Here is a 13,471-nt window from a genome sequence, read left to right on the forward strand (position 1 = left end):
GACAGAAGAGTGAGGAGAGCAGAGCCCAGACAGAAAATGCGCCGTGCTGCGGGGACCCCATCACAGGGAACCCAGGGGTGAAGCAGAGCTCGGGAGGCAGGTCTGGTGAGGGAGGAGGATGGCTGGACTTAGGTTGAAAACTTGGTGGGGAAAGGGGGGCCCGTGTGCATGGTGGGGGCAGAGCTTCAGGTGGAGAAGAGCAGAGAGAGAAGGACTGGGGCCGGAAAGGGAGGACCAGGGACGCGGCCTCTCTGAGGGCCTGCCAGGCACAGGGTGAGAACCTGGCAAACCACGGTTCTGCAGCCACCTGGGTGGGGGACTCATGCTGCTGGTCACGGGAGCCCCGCAGGTCTAGGTGGGTGACCACACAGAGGGGTCAGGGATGACAGTCCCTCTGCCTTTCTGTAGCAGGGAGGGCAGGGCTGAGGGCCGCCATGCTCGGAGGGCCGGGTGGTGATGGAGCGGCACTACCTACACTCTGGCCTCCTCCGGGCTGGGAACTAGCCCTGCTCTGGACTGGGAACTAGTTAGGACCACTCTGGTCTGGGAACTAGTTAGTCCTGCTCTGGTCTGGGAACTAGTTAGTCCTCCCCTGGGTTGGGAACTAGCCCTGCTCTGGTCTGGAACTAGTAAGTCCTCCTCCAGGCTGGGAACTAGTCCTCCTCTGGGCTGGGAACTAGCCCTGCTCTGGTCTGGAACTAGTAAGTCCTCCTCCAGGCTGGGAACTAGTCCTCCTCCGGGCTGGGAACTAGCCCTGCTCTGGACTGGGAACTAGTTAGCCCTGCTCTGGGAACTAGTTAGTCCCACTCTGGTCTGGGAACTAGTTAGTCCTCCCCTGGGCTGGGAACTAGCCCTGCTCTGGTTTGGACCTAGTAAGTCATTCTCCAGGTTGGGAACTAGTCCTCCTCTGGGCTGTGAACTAGCCCTGCTCTGGTCTGGGAACTAGTTGGTCCTCCTCTGGGCTGAGAATTAGTCCTCCTCTGGACTGGGAACTAGCCCTGCTCTGGTCTGGAACTAGTAAGTTCTCCTCCAGGTTGGGAACTAGTCCTCCTCCAGGCTGGGAACTAGCCCTACTCTGGCCTGGGAACTAGTTAGTCCTCCTCTGGGCTGGGAATTAGTCCTTCTCCAGGCTGGGATCTAGCCCTGCCCTTGTCTGGGAACTAGGCCTCCTCCAGGCTGGGAACTAGTTTTCCTCTGGGCTGGGAACTAGTTAGTCCTCCTCTGAGCTGGAAACTAGTCCTCCTCTGGGCTGGAAACTAGTCCTCCTCTGGGCTGGGAACTAGTTAGTCCTGCTCTGGTCTGGGAACCAGCCCTCTCCAGTCCGGCAACTAGTCTTCCTCCAGGCTGAGAACTAGTCCTTCTCTGGTCTGAGAACTAGTTAGTCCTTCTCTGGTTTGGGAAGTAGTCCTCTTCATGTCTGAGAACTAGTACTTCTCTGGTCTGGGAACTAGTCAGTCCTCCTTGAGTCTGGGAACTAGTTAATCTTCCTCGGGTTTGGGAACTAGTTCTTTTCTGGTCTGAAAACCTGTTAGTCCTCCTGGGATTTGGGAACTAGTCCCCCTTGTATCTGGGAACTAGTTAGTTCTCCTTGGGTTTGGGAACTAGTTAGCCTTTGGGTCTGGAAGCTAGTTAGTCCTCCTGGGATCTGGGGACTAGTTAGTCCTCCTCAGGTCTGGGAACTAGCTCTGCTCTGGTCTGGGAACTAGTTAGTCCTCCTTGGGTCTGAAAGACAGGAGGGGCGGTGGAGTAGCCGCGTCCCATCCCAGGGAGACCCAGCACTCTCCCCACCGTGTCCCCTGTGGCTACTCCCATCCATGTCCCTGGGAGCTGACAGGTGGGAAGAACACGGGGCTGCAGATCTGGCTGAGACCCCACCTTGAAGAGCTGGACCCCAATGCAGGCGAACATGAACTGGAGCAGCGTGGTGACGATCACAATGTTCCCGATGGTGCGGATGGCCACGAACACACACTGCACGACGTGCTGTGGGGGGAGGCAGGGGGGTCAGGGCCTGGCCTTGGCTGAGTTCCCCCGTGTCACGGCCCTCTCTGAGGGGCAGGGGCAGCCCTTCACTATGGGCTGGGGGTGGTGGGGATCAGACTCAAAGGGGCAAAGCGTGCTCCCAGCTCACAGGGTGATGGAGCCTGGGGGGCCCATATCCCGCTGGGTGACCCGGGGACCAAAGCCCCACTAACACCCCATACTCTGGGGCAGCAATTCAGGGGCCTCATCACTGCATGGGGCCCAAGGTTGTATGTGGTCTCCTTCTGCAAAAGCTTTGCTGAGAAGCTGGGATTGTGAACGGCGGCCTCTACTGGGGCTCCATGCATCTCGGAACCAGGACATGAAGTGGTGCTGAGGTGCTGGTAGGAGGGTCCTGGTTCCAACCCAGAGGCCCTGCCATTGTCTCCGCCTTCTGCCCACCCATCACCTCACATGGACCCCTGGCTGAAGCTTGCTGGGCTGGGGCCCCCCGCTCAGGCCTGGTCGACTCACCTTCAGCCCCTTGGCCCTGTTGATGGCTCTCAGTGGCCGGAGCACCCTCAGGACTCGCAGGATCTTCACCACGTTGATGGCACTGGACCTGGGGGAATGGATGGTGGGGTGAACCACTCCTGTTCCTGGGCCCGCAGGAGAGAGGGGAGAGCATGGGAGTCCTGGAGAAAGTCTCCCACCGGCAGGGACCTGGAGCTATCCTGGGAGCCGGGGACTTGGTGAGCAAATCACGGGAAAAGAATTTACCACTTGTTAGCATTACAATGTGTTGCTCTGGGGCGTTTACCCAGCCAAGGGGATGTAGAGAGGCAGAGCTCCACCAGACTCTGGCCACGGAGGATACACTTCCTAACTGTTCAGAGCCCCAGTTTCTTTATCTGTAAAACGGGGCAGTGGTCACCTCATGAGCTTGTTGCAAGGATCAAAAGAGAAAATGCACATGAACCATTTGGCATCCCATGCAGCGCCTGTTGTAATCTGAACCTGTGGTGGTTTTTCATATCATGGACTTGAAGAAATACTGTATGAATGGCGGGGCTTCGGCGGGGGAGGCACCTGGTCCCCGGTGGCCGCCCACCACATCCCTTTGTGCACAGGACATTCAGGCCTGGAGGAACGGCTCTGACACCACAGACTCTGCACACCTGGGGCTCCAGGGCCAGGCCCCCTGGAGGACAGGCCACGGTCGTCCTCCAGGGGCACACAGGGCCTCGCCCTGGGGGATGGGGGTCACTCTGAAGTGTCCCCCACACTCGCCTGCTAGTTACCTTCCGAAGGTGTCTAACCTCCTTGGGCCCACAGCCGCCAGGGAGGCCCTGCCCTGGTCCCAGCGCCCTCACGCTGCTGCGGACACAGGCAGGCTTCTCCCTCACGGCCCTCTCCGACCCTCTCCCTTGCCCCGTGCCTCTCCCAGGCCCTCGGGCCCCACTCACTGGATGCCGAAGGAGATGAGGGACACGCTGACCACCAGCAGGTCCAGGATGTTGAAGTAGTTGCGGCAGAAGGAGCCCTTGTGCAGGAAGGCCCCGTAGGCTGTCATCTGGGGGCGCAGGGATCAGGGTGTGAGCAGTTCCCGGGCTCCAAAGACCCTTCACCCCACCCTTCCCCCCACAGCACTCCCAGAAGGGCCCAGATGAAGAACCAGGAGGTGATGGAGGGCTGAGGCAGGCAGCAAAGGAGGAGACGCTGTGCCTGGAGAGTCCGCTGCCAGTGACGCAAAGCCCAGAGGCTCCGGCCCAGGACGTGCCTGCCACCTTCAGTCCTGTATCTGCAGCCCTTTCAAGGGCCCCCACCCCCATCACGTTTCTGTGACTGCAGCCCCGTGAGGCCCCTTGCTGATGCTCCCTGGGCTGAGCTCCGTGTTCTTGGGGTCCCATGCCGTTTCCAAACTCTCTCCACCTCAGGGCCCCCAGGAGATGGGCATCTGGGGAGGTGGGGGCTCGCCCAGTCGAGGACCAGCCCCTTGGCTTCCCAGAACTTCCCTGGTTTAGCGCCAGGTGACCCCTCAGGCTCGGGCAAGCTCTAGCGCCCAGTGAGAAATTCTATGAGAAATTCTACCAGGAATGCTGGCGACCAGCATCTATCCCTTCCCGGGCCTCACAAGTGCTGCTGGTCTGCACCCAGGATTTGAGCTCCACTCCACCATCCGGTTCTGGAGCTGTGTGTCCAGAGGGGCTGTGGGCACTGCCATGTGAGCACAGCTCTGGAGCCTGGCCGCCTGAGTTCAAAACCCACCCACCACGCTCTGAGTGCCTGGAGCTGGTTACTCAACTTCCCTGTGTTTTGTCAGAGAAACAAGGTGATGACAACCTCTTCCCTGGAGGGTTGTAAGTGCCCTTGGGAGTTATAGGTAAAGCCCTTTAGACATAATCCTGCAGATGGCAAGCTCTGCAGGGAAGCTTCACTGCAGAGGACTGGACTCAGCAGAGAGCTATGACTGGAACTCTGGGTTCGTCCTGTGATGGGGTTGCTCAGAGTCCCCCTCTGTAGAGGCAGCTACAGAACCACACAAAAACCCCTTGCAGACTAGGAAGGGACCACTTTGGGGATGATGACTGTCATGGGTTTGCTGTCTCCCACCTTCCTCAGAGCCCTGTCCTTGCTCTAGGAACTCCTGTCCAGTCTCGTTGACATGAACTAAGGGCCAGTGGATTTCCAGGTGAAGAGCTGAAAGGCCATGACCATGAACGACAGCCAGAGGGGAAAATCTGGAGCTGACGGCTTAGAGCCTGGGAGCAGCTCCCCGGTTGCCTGGAAGCCCAATTTATTTCTTTGGAATCAGAGCATGCCCAGGGCAGCTTGTTCACAGAGTGATTCAAGAGCAAACACAGGGGAAATGGGCAAAAATAGCTCTTGCAACCTAATTCTTCCCACTGATCTCCTGCAGGAGGGGGTCACAGGGGACTCAGACACCTGTGTCCTGCAACAGTTTGCAGAAGTGGGTAGATTATATAAAAGATTGCAGGGGAATTCAGCTGGAGATGTGTCCCAAAGGCCTGTAATCTTGGGGTGGGGGGGGGCTTCCTTGTCTCTCAGTGTAGGTCTGGGCCCCCGAGAGCAGACCAGGGTGGCTCCATGGTTCATGTTAACTGAGAGGCTCTGAGCCCAGAAGGCTGGCTTGTGTGTGTGTGTGTGCAGGGCAGCTGCCCAGGCAGGGCCAGAGGAAGAGTGGCCACAGGAGAAAGGGCAAGTGGACACTGGAAAAATGGGGCATTTACTTGAGAGTTCACTGTGGGGTCCAGTACAGGGCCCCCTCTACCCTGTCTGCTGACTGCCACACACTCCTGCTCCCGAAGTCCTAACCTTTACCCAGGAAAAGCCTTGCTGGGGAGAGAAAAGGATCAAACTCTGAGCTGGGAGTGCAGGATGCCCCTCCGTCCAGCCAGCACCTCTCCAGTCAGCAATATTGCTCATTAAACACATCTTTTGTAATTTCTGCTTGTGGGTCCTGGGTCCATCTCCCTCCTCTAGGTGACAGATCTAGGCATCATTCAGTCCAACTGTCTTGGCCTCAGAAGCCTTTCTTTGGAAGGCTAAACATGCCCAGACCTTTCAGCTGTCTCTGACCCTGGACACCTCTCCTGCACGACAGTCGCCTCTGCCAGGCAGGATGCTGGGCCTGCAGGTGAGGCAGAGGGACCCTGGGGGAGGAGGTGCAGGCAGTGTTCTGGGGCCAGGCTCGACCTAGAGCACAGTCAGCGTAAAAGTGGGCAGAAGAAGGAGCAGGTGGGCGGGACGGAGGACCTCCCAGGAGCTGGCAACCTTGGAGGAAGAGGCGCTCTGGGCAGGGTCTGAGACTCAGGAGAGCCTGGTGTTTATGTGCCTCCCTGGGCCTGGAGTCCACGGAAGGGTCTCCATGTAGCCGGGCAGCCAGGTCCCTCTCCCTACCCCCGGGGGTCAGAGAGAAAACCCGAGGAACACTTCTGGTTTCCTCTTGTTAATGCCTGGTTAGCTGGAACCAGAGGGTCTGGACACAGAAGGCACAAGAAAGTGTCCGCTCAGGCTGAAGCTGGACGTGACAGGCTGTCCCCACCCATAGGAGCTCAGAAAGGAGGGCCTGGGGCTTCGTGTGCAGGGTGGGAGGAGCCTGGAGCCTGGGGGAGGGTGCCCGGGGTGGTCTCCTGGTGGGAGGCACCGTGCAGAAGCAACTGGCTGACTGCGGTCAGGGTGAGCCCCAGGCTCTGAGACCGAAGAGTGGGCATACACACTCCCCTGACTTGGAACTTGCCCCCGAGGCTCAGGTGGCCTGCGGAGCTTGGAAATCTTAACAGAGTGGATGTAAGTAATATATTGTGCTGTGCTAAGTCACTCAGTCATGTCTGACTCTTTGCGACCCCAAGGAGCCTGTAGCCAGGCTCCTCTGTCCATAGGATTCCCCAGCAAGAATCTTGGAGTGGGTGGCCATTCCCTTCTCCAGGTATCTTCCCAATCCAGGGATTGAACCTGTGTCTCTTACGTCTCTTGCATTATGGCAGGCGGGTTCTTTACCTCCAGTGCCACCTGGGGAGCCCCACTGATTGTATATTAATGGAAACAATAATAAAGCTTGGGGCAAACCCCTGTCATCCTGAGGCTGCTCGGAGGCGGGCTCTACTGTGTTGGGGTCAAAAGATGGGAGTGCGTGTAGACTCTCAGCCCCGCACTGAGCCTTGGAGGACATGGCCGCCTCCTCCAGGCCTGGGCAGGGGCGAAGGGGCAAGCTTTGGCGGGGGTGTAATCCAGGGGTCAGAGGTGTGTGCAGGGGTCTGTCCAGAGACCTCGGTTGGAACATTGGCACTGGCCTGTGTTGACAAAGGGCATCCCGAGGGCACAGGCAGGGGGCCTCTTGACGCCCTGGGCTTTGCCATTTTCCAACTCTTGTTTTTCGTGTGGCGTTCCCTCTGGGCAGGATAGGGGGAGGGTTCCTGCCGGGGTCAGGCATGGCTCGCAGAGATGGTGGGGGGGCAGGCGGTGGTGGGGAGTGCCTGGTATCAGCCAGCATCAGTGCCCAAACTGCACAGGCACAAAGTCAGGGGCCCCAGTTCCTCCAGCTTCAGGCTTGAGAGTAAAACCAGAGTGAAGGAGACCAGAGAGAAGAGGCAATGCAGAGAGAGGAGGCAGAGGCCTTGCTGCGTGCATTACCTTGAGGATAATTTCTAAGGTAAAGATACTAGTGAAGACATAGTCTGCGTTGCCTAGGATCTGAAAGACAAGCACAGCGGATTAGTGGCTCCGAGTGATGGACAGCAGCAGAGTGTGCATTAGCGACAGAGCAGCAGAGCCAGTGGGGAAGGACAGGAGAGGAGCAGAGGGCAGGGTTACCTTCAGGGCAATCTCAATGGTGAAAATGGTAGTGAAAACAATGTCAAAATAAAACAGAATCTGCAAAACAAAGAGAAACAGGGTGGGGATGGGGGAATGGAGCAACAGGATGGGAGCAAGGTCGCCAGCAGGGAGTCGCACCCCAAATCATGCAGTCTTTCCAAGGGAGACCAGAGGCATTGACACAGCCCAGGGTCCTGAAGGCCCAGATCTGTGAGCCGGCTCCCAGAGCCGACTCAGCGGGTCCTGGGTCCGGTTGGGTGCTTTTCTCATTAATTCAATTTACTTACAAACCAAAATCAGACCATGGGATACGTGTCTCAAAGACAGAGTGGGGTTTGCTTTCTTTGCACAAACATGCATATTGCTTAATTCACATCAGGGGATGAGCCAGTCTCTCACGTTCTGGGACCCTACTCTGGCTGTCCCCCTCAGGGTGTGGCGGGCACACCCCAGGCTGGGGACAGGCTTGGGGTTCACGCTTCACTCTGTCTCAGATAATGGGTCAGAGTGAGGGCCTTCCCAGGAAGAAAGCTCTGGGCCACCTGGGCTGCAGGACCACCGACTGGCTCGCAGGGGTCTGGCTTTAAGGTGGTGGACTCCTCGCTTCACGCCCGCCTGGTTAGGATCTGACATTGTTTCAAGGCTTTGGGATATGGCAGGTCCTACTCTAGTCTTTGATTGTAATTCACCAGAGCCTGAGGCAAGCTCCAAATTCAACTTCAACTCTGCAGAGGGTCAGCGAGGTCCTCCTTAGGCGGGTGGTCTCATCAGAGTGCCATCTGCCACTGATCCCCAGGGACAGGATGGGCCAGTTCCCGGGAGGCGGAGCCCCTGGGGAGCATCTGTGGGCAGTAGGGTCTGACGTCGGGGTGACGTCGGGGTCAGGCCGACCTGAGCTAAGGGTCCTAAGATGGGTTTGCACCAAAGCTGTCATCTCTTAGGGAGATGTCTGCTGTGCCTCTGACCGTGAGATTCGGGGCAGACTCTGGATTGAAGGACAGGGTCAGGCAGCCAGGGGGGTCACGTCGCGGGGGCAGGGTGCGAGGGACGGGGTGCGTACGTGGTTCCTGAAGGAGGTGTGCTGCACGGGGTCCTCAGCGGCCAGGGAGATGCTGCTGAGCAGGATGAAGAAGAGGATCAGGTTGGTGAAAATGGAGTCATTGACGATACGATGGCACTGGAGGCGGAACCTGCGGGGGCAGGGGGAGGGGGGCTGTCACACGGGGTGGGGTCTCTGCTCCTTCTTGGTGTGCAGACGGGCGGGGCGTGGGCCCTTCAGCCCGAGCCATCCCGCCGCAGGGGAGACACAGCCCTGCACTCAGCCCCACTGTGCCCCCCGCCACGGGGCCTCAGGGTTACGTCTGACCCTTCAGGAACCTCTGCATCTTCATGTACTGCTGTGACATCATTCACGAGCTTTCATCTGGGGACTCGGCTCCCCATCATTAAAAATACTGACTTCATAAGATCTACCTTACATGTGTCCGTACGGGGAGCAGCAGAGCCGCCCAGAGCGTGGATGATGCCAGGCTGGTTAAGCCCCGACTCCAAGGAGATTGTCTGCCGCAGCAGTAATTCAATCCTGAACCTCAGCGCAGTGACAGAGGCCAACAGCCCTGACCCTGGGGGCGCTCACAGTGGATCCTCGGATGCCAAGGGTGTCTTATGTGCTGTCTCCTCTTGACGGGGTACTATCTCATCTTACAGATGAAAACACGGAAGCCCGGAAGGATAGTCTTGCCCACTTTGGAGTGCGTGTTTGTGCGGGGTGGGGAGTGGGGTGGCTCAGGGCTTGAACCAGGCCTTCAGACCTCTGCTTCTGGCATTGGTTGACTAACCAACTCTGAGAGACCTTCCTGATGCAGAAGCACCAAATCCTGGAAAGGACGAGCTCTCCAAGACCATTCTGGTTTCATGAGAGCTAGGAAAGTCTGCAGTGATACCCTCCTCCCTCAAGCCAATCCGCTGAGCTGGGGTCTGCTGGACATGCCTGGGCTGGGCAGAGGTGCCTGAGGACAGAGGCCAGTGGCGGCCCCTCTGTGAGGAATCTTTAAGCCAGCTCGAGGTGTGCCAGAGGACCGGGGACCCCTAGGCTGAGCCACGCACACATCTGGAAGAAAGCTTCTCAGTCCTTCAGGTCCCCGGGAATCTTCCCAATTAAGATGGAGTATTGAGGTCACAAAGATCACTGAACACTCAAGAAAATAAGCCACTAAGTTGGCAACTCAGAAGAAACTCAAATAAATGATTTAGACCTCACCCCAGAGACTCTGTATACTGGAAATATTAGATACTGATGATAGAACAACTGTATTTGAAATATTTAATGGGATAAAAGACTTGACCACAGAGATGATGAATTAACAAGAAACTCAGATGTAGATGGATCTGGAAAACAAAGCAATACGTGGAACTGTCTGACATGAAAAAAATATATAACCTGATATAAAAACTGGTTTACACAGTAACATAGAATTGAAGAGAGAATTAAGAATTTGGAAGATATACCCAAAGAATGACCCAGAATTTGAACCGAGAGACTAGGAGATGAAAGTTATGAAGACATGCACGCGTGAGAGGGGAAGGACAGAATATGTAGGCCTATCAGGTGTCCACTTGGACCAGCCTGAGAGAAGGAAGACCAGGCAATGTGTAAACAGACTCTCCTGCAACTCTCCCAGAAGTAGCTGTTCTTATCCTAATCCTTAACATTATTCAAGAACTGACAAAAAAATATAAATCCATAGACTTAGGAGACATAATATATTCCAAGCAGGATAAATGGAGAGAAACATGTGGTAGTGAACATGTACAACCCCAGAGACCATGGATGATGTTAAAAGAGTGAGATAAGGGGCAGAACCCTACAGAGAAACAAGAGCGGGAATTCCGACTGAATGTGGAGTGACACGTCTAAGATGCCGAGGGCCACAACCTGTCCGCCTGAAAGTGTGCACACAGCACAGCTGTCTTTCAAGAACAAGAAATGAAAGCAATTACAGATAAACAGAGGTCAAATGAAGTTACCATTAAAGGACTTCTAAAGAATATACTTCAGGAGGAAAGAAAATGATTCCTGAAAGATGGACCAAGATACGCGAAAATCAAACAAATAGAACGGTAAGTGGTATGTAAATCCAAACACAACCTGTCTACCAGGTAATCATATCTAATTTGTTAGGTTGGAAATAAAGGTCAGGATCAAATTACTTATCAACCACAACACCTAAGGTGGGTGAGCTGGGAGAAGTTAATGCAGTCTAGCTGTTTACTTCCTTCAATTTTTTCAGAAGGTTTAGGATCTTGTTTAACTTTAGGGGTTGTTAAGTTAAATGTAATCACCAACAGAGTAGAAACAGAGTTTACCTATTTCAAACAATGGAAAGAAAAACAAAACACAGGTCTTCTGATTCATAAGCCATGACTCTCTCCTCTAAACCCACGCCTGTTTATCCAAGTTGTGGGGCGCACTGGGGCGGGAGCTGGACGACGCTGATGCCTGCTGGGCTGGCATCACAGAGAGAGTGGAGCACCGCCCCTGTCCACACACCTGTTGCTGGGGCTGAAGATGAAGAAGGCGCTGGCTTCCGGCATGGGCACCGCCTTCTCCTTCAGGTGCAGCTCAGAGAGGGGGCGCGGGCGGGGGCCCACTGGCATCTCGGGCTCCTCCTCATCCTCTTCTCCTGCAGGGAAAAAGCACCGTCCTAAATAGCTCCACGGCTCCCACTTATTTTTACCACCATGCTGCCCACTTCCAGACACCTTCCTACGGACAGGAATCCGACATCATCGGTATCTCTGGAAACGCAGGGGACCAACTAGGACGGCCAGCTCTCTCCCGTGGGCACCTCTGGGGCTCATCTCTGCTGGAGGAAGCCTCCTGGCAGCACAGGAGACCGGGCTGTGAGTTGGGTGACCAGCTCAACTCCTGTCCTGCTTTTTAAACAGAAATCCCCACATCCTGGGAAACCCTCAGGGCCCTGCAGATTGGGGTGGCTGGTCGTCCTAGTGGTCAGACACCAGAAAGGCAACCAGGTGAGATGGGGGCATGGCCAGGTGTCCTCAGCTGGCTGGCCGCAGGCCAGGGGAAAGGGCGGGTGGCCTTTAGGGCTGCCCCACCTGCTTGTGTCCCACCCCCTCCATTTCTCTTGCTCTGGCCTCCCTGGGCTTCTCCGCAGACAGGTGTGTCCATAACTTGAAGGCAGGGCATGGTTTTATGATTTCCCTGACATCAGCTTTCTGGTTGGTTTGCTTTCTTGCTTCTTGTCTGCCTCCCGCTGAATGTGGGCCCCCCACAACAGCAGCTTATCTGCCCCCATGGCTGAGCCCCCAGTGCCTGTCCAGGGCAAGGAACACTGTAGGTGCTTTATAAGCAGCGATTAAATCAATGAGTGGATGTCTCCCTGGTTTCATCCAGCTCTGTATCCATGACAACCGAATGGTCCAGAAGTCACTTCTTTCCTCTCCAACTCCCGGAACTGCAGACCTAGTGCAGACCACCCTGCTCCATGAAGCCGCTACCTCACTGCTCACCCCCTAGAGTCCCCGAAACAGCCCAGGCCTCCCTCACAGCATCTGGACTGAGCTACATGTTCCCTGGGGTCATCACATTTCTTTCTCATGTGCAGTTATTAATTTTAAGTCCTGAGTGACTCTTCAAGAACATCTGTATGTTCACACGCATACATGAATCAAGCAGATAAAAGCCCATCTCAGCACAAAGCTTTCCTCCTGAGTGAGGCGATGTTTCTGAAATGTGCTGTGTACAGAGCTGGGGGCTCCGCCGACCTTGAACTCTGGAGATTAAACTTCGGGGGGAGGCCTGACAGGCCCCTGCTGGGCAGTGTGGTCACTTCATGGGGACTAGGAACCGGCACCTCCTGCAGGGGGTCCCGTGATGAACAAAACCTTCTTAATATCAGTTAGCTCCCTGCCCATATTCAGTTTTTCCTGACTGCCTCAAAAATATCATTTTAAAGTTTATTTGCTCATTCAGGATCAAGAAAAGACCCGCCTACTGCATTCAGTGGCTATTTCTGGTGTGTCTTTGAAATTCTGTAATGGTTTCTGCCCCAGGGGCTTTAAAGGCTTCAAAAGGCTCGATGCCGGCTCAGGGACACCTTTCCGCCCTCCTTTCTGTCTGAGCCCCAGGAAGCCAAGTCCTCTTTCCCAGCGGACAGACTGTGGAGGGACAGGAGAAAAGAGGCTGGGCGCAGTCCAGCTTCTGAGGGAGCCATGCCCCCACACAGACCAGTCTGCGCGGGGATCCGGGTCGGCGAGACCTGTAGTGCCGTGATGGTCTGTTGTGACTTTGAGCTTGAAGCAGGTGATGATACCCACAATTTTCGGCAGAAGGAGGTCAGGCTAGGCTCACGCAGGGTGTGGTGTCCTGATGCAGGGGACTGGCTCCTGAGGGTGGATGGGCTCCTGACGAGAGACCCTCTCCAGGGGCCTGCCTGCCAGTTTGCGGATCAGACCGCAGACGGGACACTCTTGTTGCGGGAGACCCGACAGCGTCGTGCAGAGCCGTGAGCAGGCGTCTGCAGCGGAGCCCTGCTGTGTTCAGCACCCCCTCCCGGGAGTGGGCAGGACAGATTTGGGATTTACTATTATTATTAACCAAGCAAGATGCTGCGACATATGTTATCCTAATAAGTTATGTAACTTAATAGCGATTTTACAACATAGGCTATAATAAACCTTACATGTATATGGAATCCAGCTTCCAAAAGGCCCAAAGGCACTGTGCCAACACAATGTGTTCAGTCTTCTGTTATTATTATCACAGTGATAATTGAGCAAAGTTTTCCCCCAGAGGATAAACGGTGATGCTGCAGCTGAGTTGGGGGATCGAGTGAGGCCCCCGCTTGTGGGGAAACTGGGACCAACACACAGCTTTAGAGCCAGGTGTTCACCCCCATTCTCCTCCACCACCTCCCCCAGGCCAGGCAGCGGGCTGGTACCTGTGGTTTCCTGGTTGGGGTAGGAACTCTTGTCCTCATTCTCGTTGGGCTGGAGGTCATCCATGTTGATCTAGGCAGCCAAGGGAGAGAAGGAGGGTCCGGTTAGATAAGATCCATGGTTTAGAGGCCTCCAGGAGTCTTGAAATTGTCCCCAAGTCTAGGCTGAACTGTCCCTTTGTACATGACCCTTAGAACACCAGCAGAAGGCT

At 55.6% G+C, this 13,471-nt stretch overlaps 1 protein-coding gene across 17 annotated transcripts in view; it reads right to left on the bottom strand.

Annotated features, from left to right (window-relative positions):
- Nucleotides 1-13,471, bottom strand: part of CACNA1C (calcium voltage-gated channel subunit alpha1 C) — a 449,377-nt gene that overhangs the window by 47,459 nt on the left and 388,447 nt on the right. For all 17 annotated transcript variants that reach the window (XM_043882595.1, XM_043882597.1, XM_043882599.1 and 14 more), the window contains exons 18-24: nt 13,263-13,332; nt 10,850-10,982; nt 8,360-8,489; nt 7,297-7,356; nt 3,429-3,535; nt 2,497-2,584; nt 1,876-1,983 (exon numbers count right to left, since the gene is read on the bottom strand). In XM_043882595.1, coding sequence (XP_043738530.1) covers nt 1,876-1,983; nt 2,497-2,584; nt 3,429-3,535; nt 7,297-7,356; nt 8,360-8,489; nt 10,850-10,982; nt 13,263-13,332 — 696 coding nt within the window. The remainder of the gene's footprint in view (nt 1-1,875; nt 1,984-2,496; nt 2,585-3,428; nt 3,536-7,296; nt 7,357-8,359; nt 8,490-10,849; nt 10,983-13,262; nt 13,333-13,471) is intronic.

Source organism: Cervus elaphus, chromosome 22 (assembly GCF_910594005.1).
Source record: "Cervus elaphus chromosome 22, mCerEla1.1, whole genome shotgun sequence".
NCBI classification, from domain to species: domain Eukaryota; kingdom Metazoa; phylum Chordata; class Mammalia; order Artiodactyla; family Cervidae; genus Cervus; species Cervus elaphus.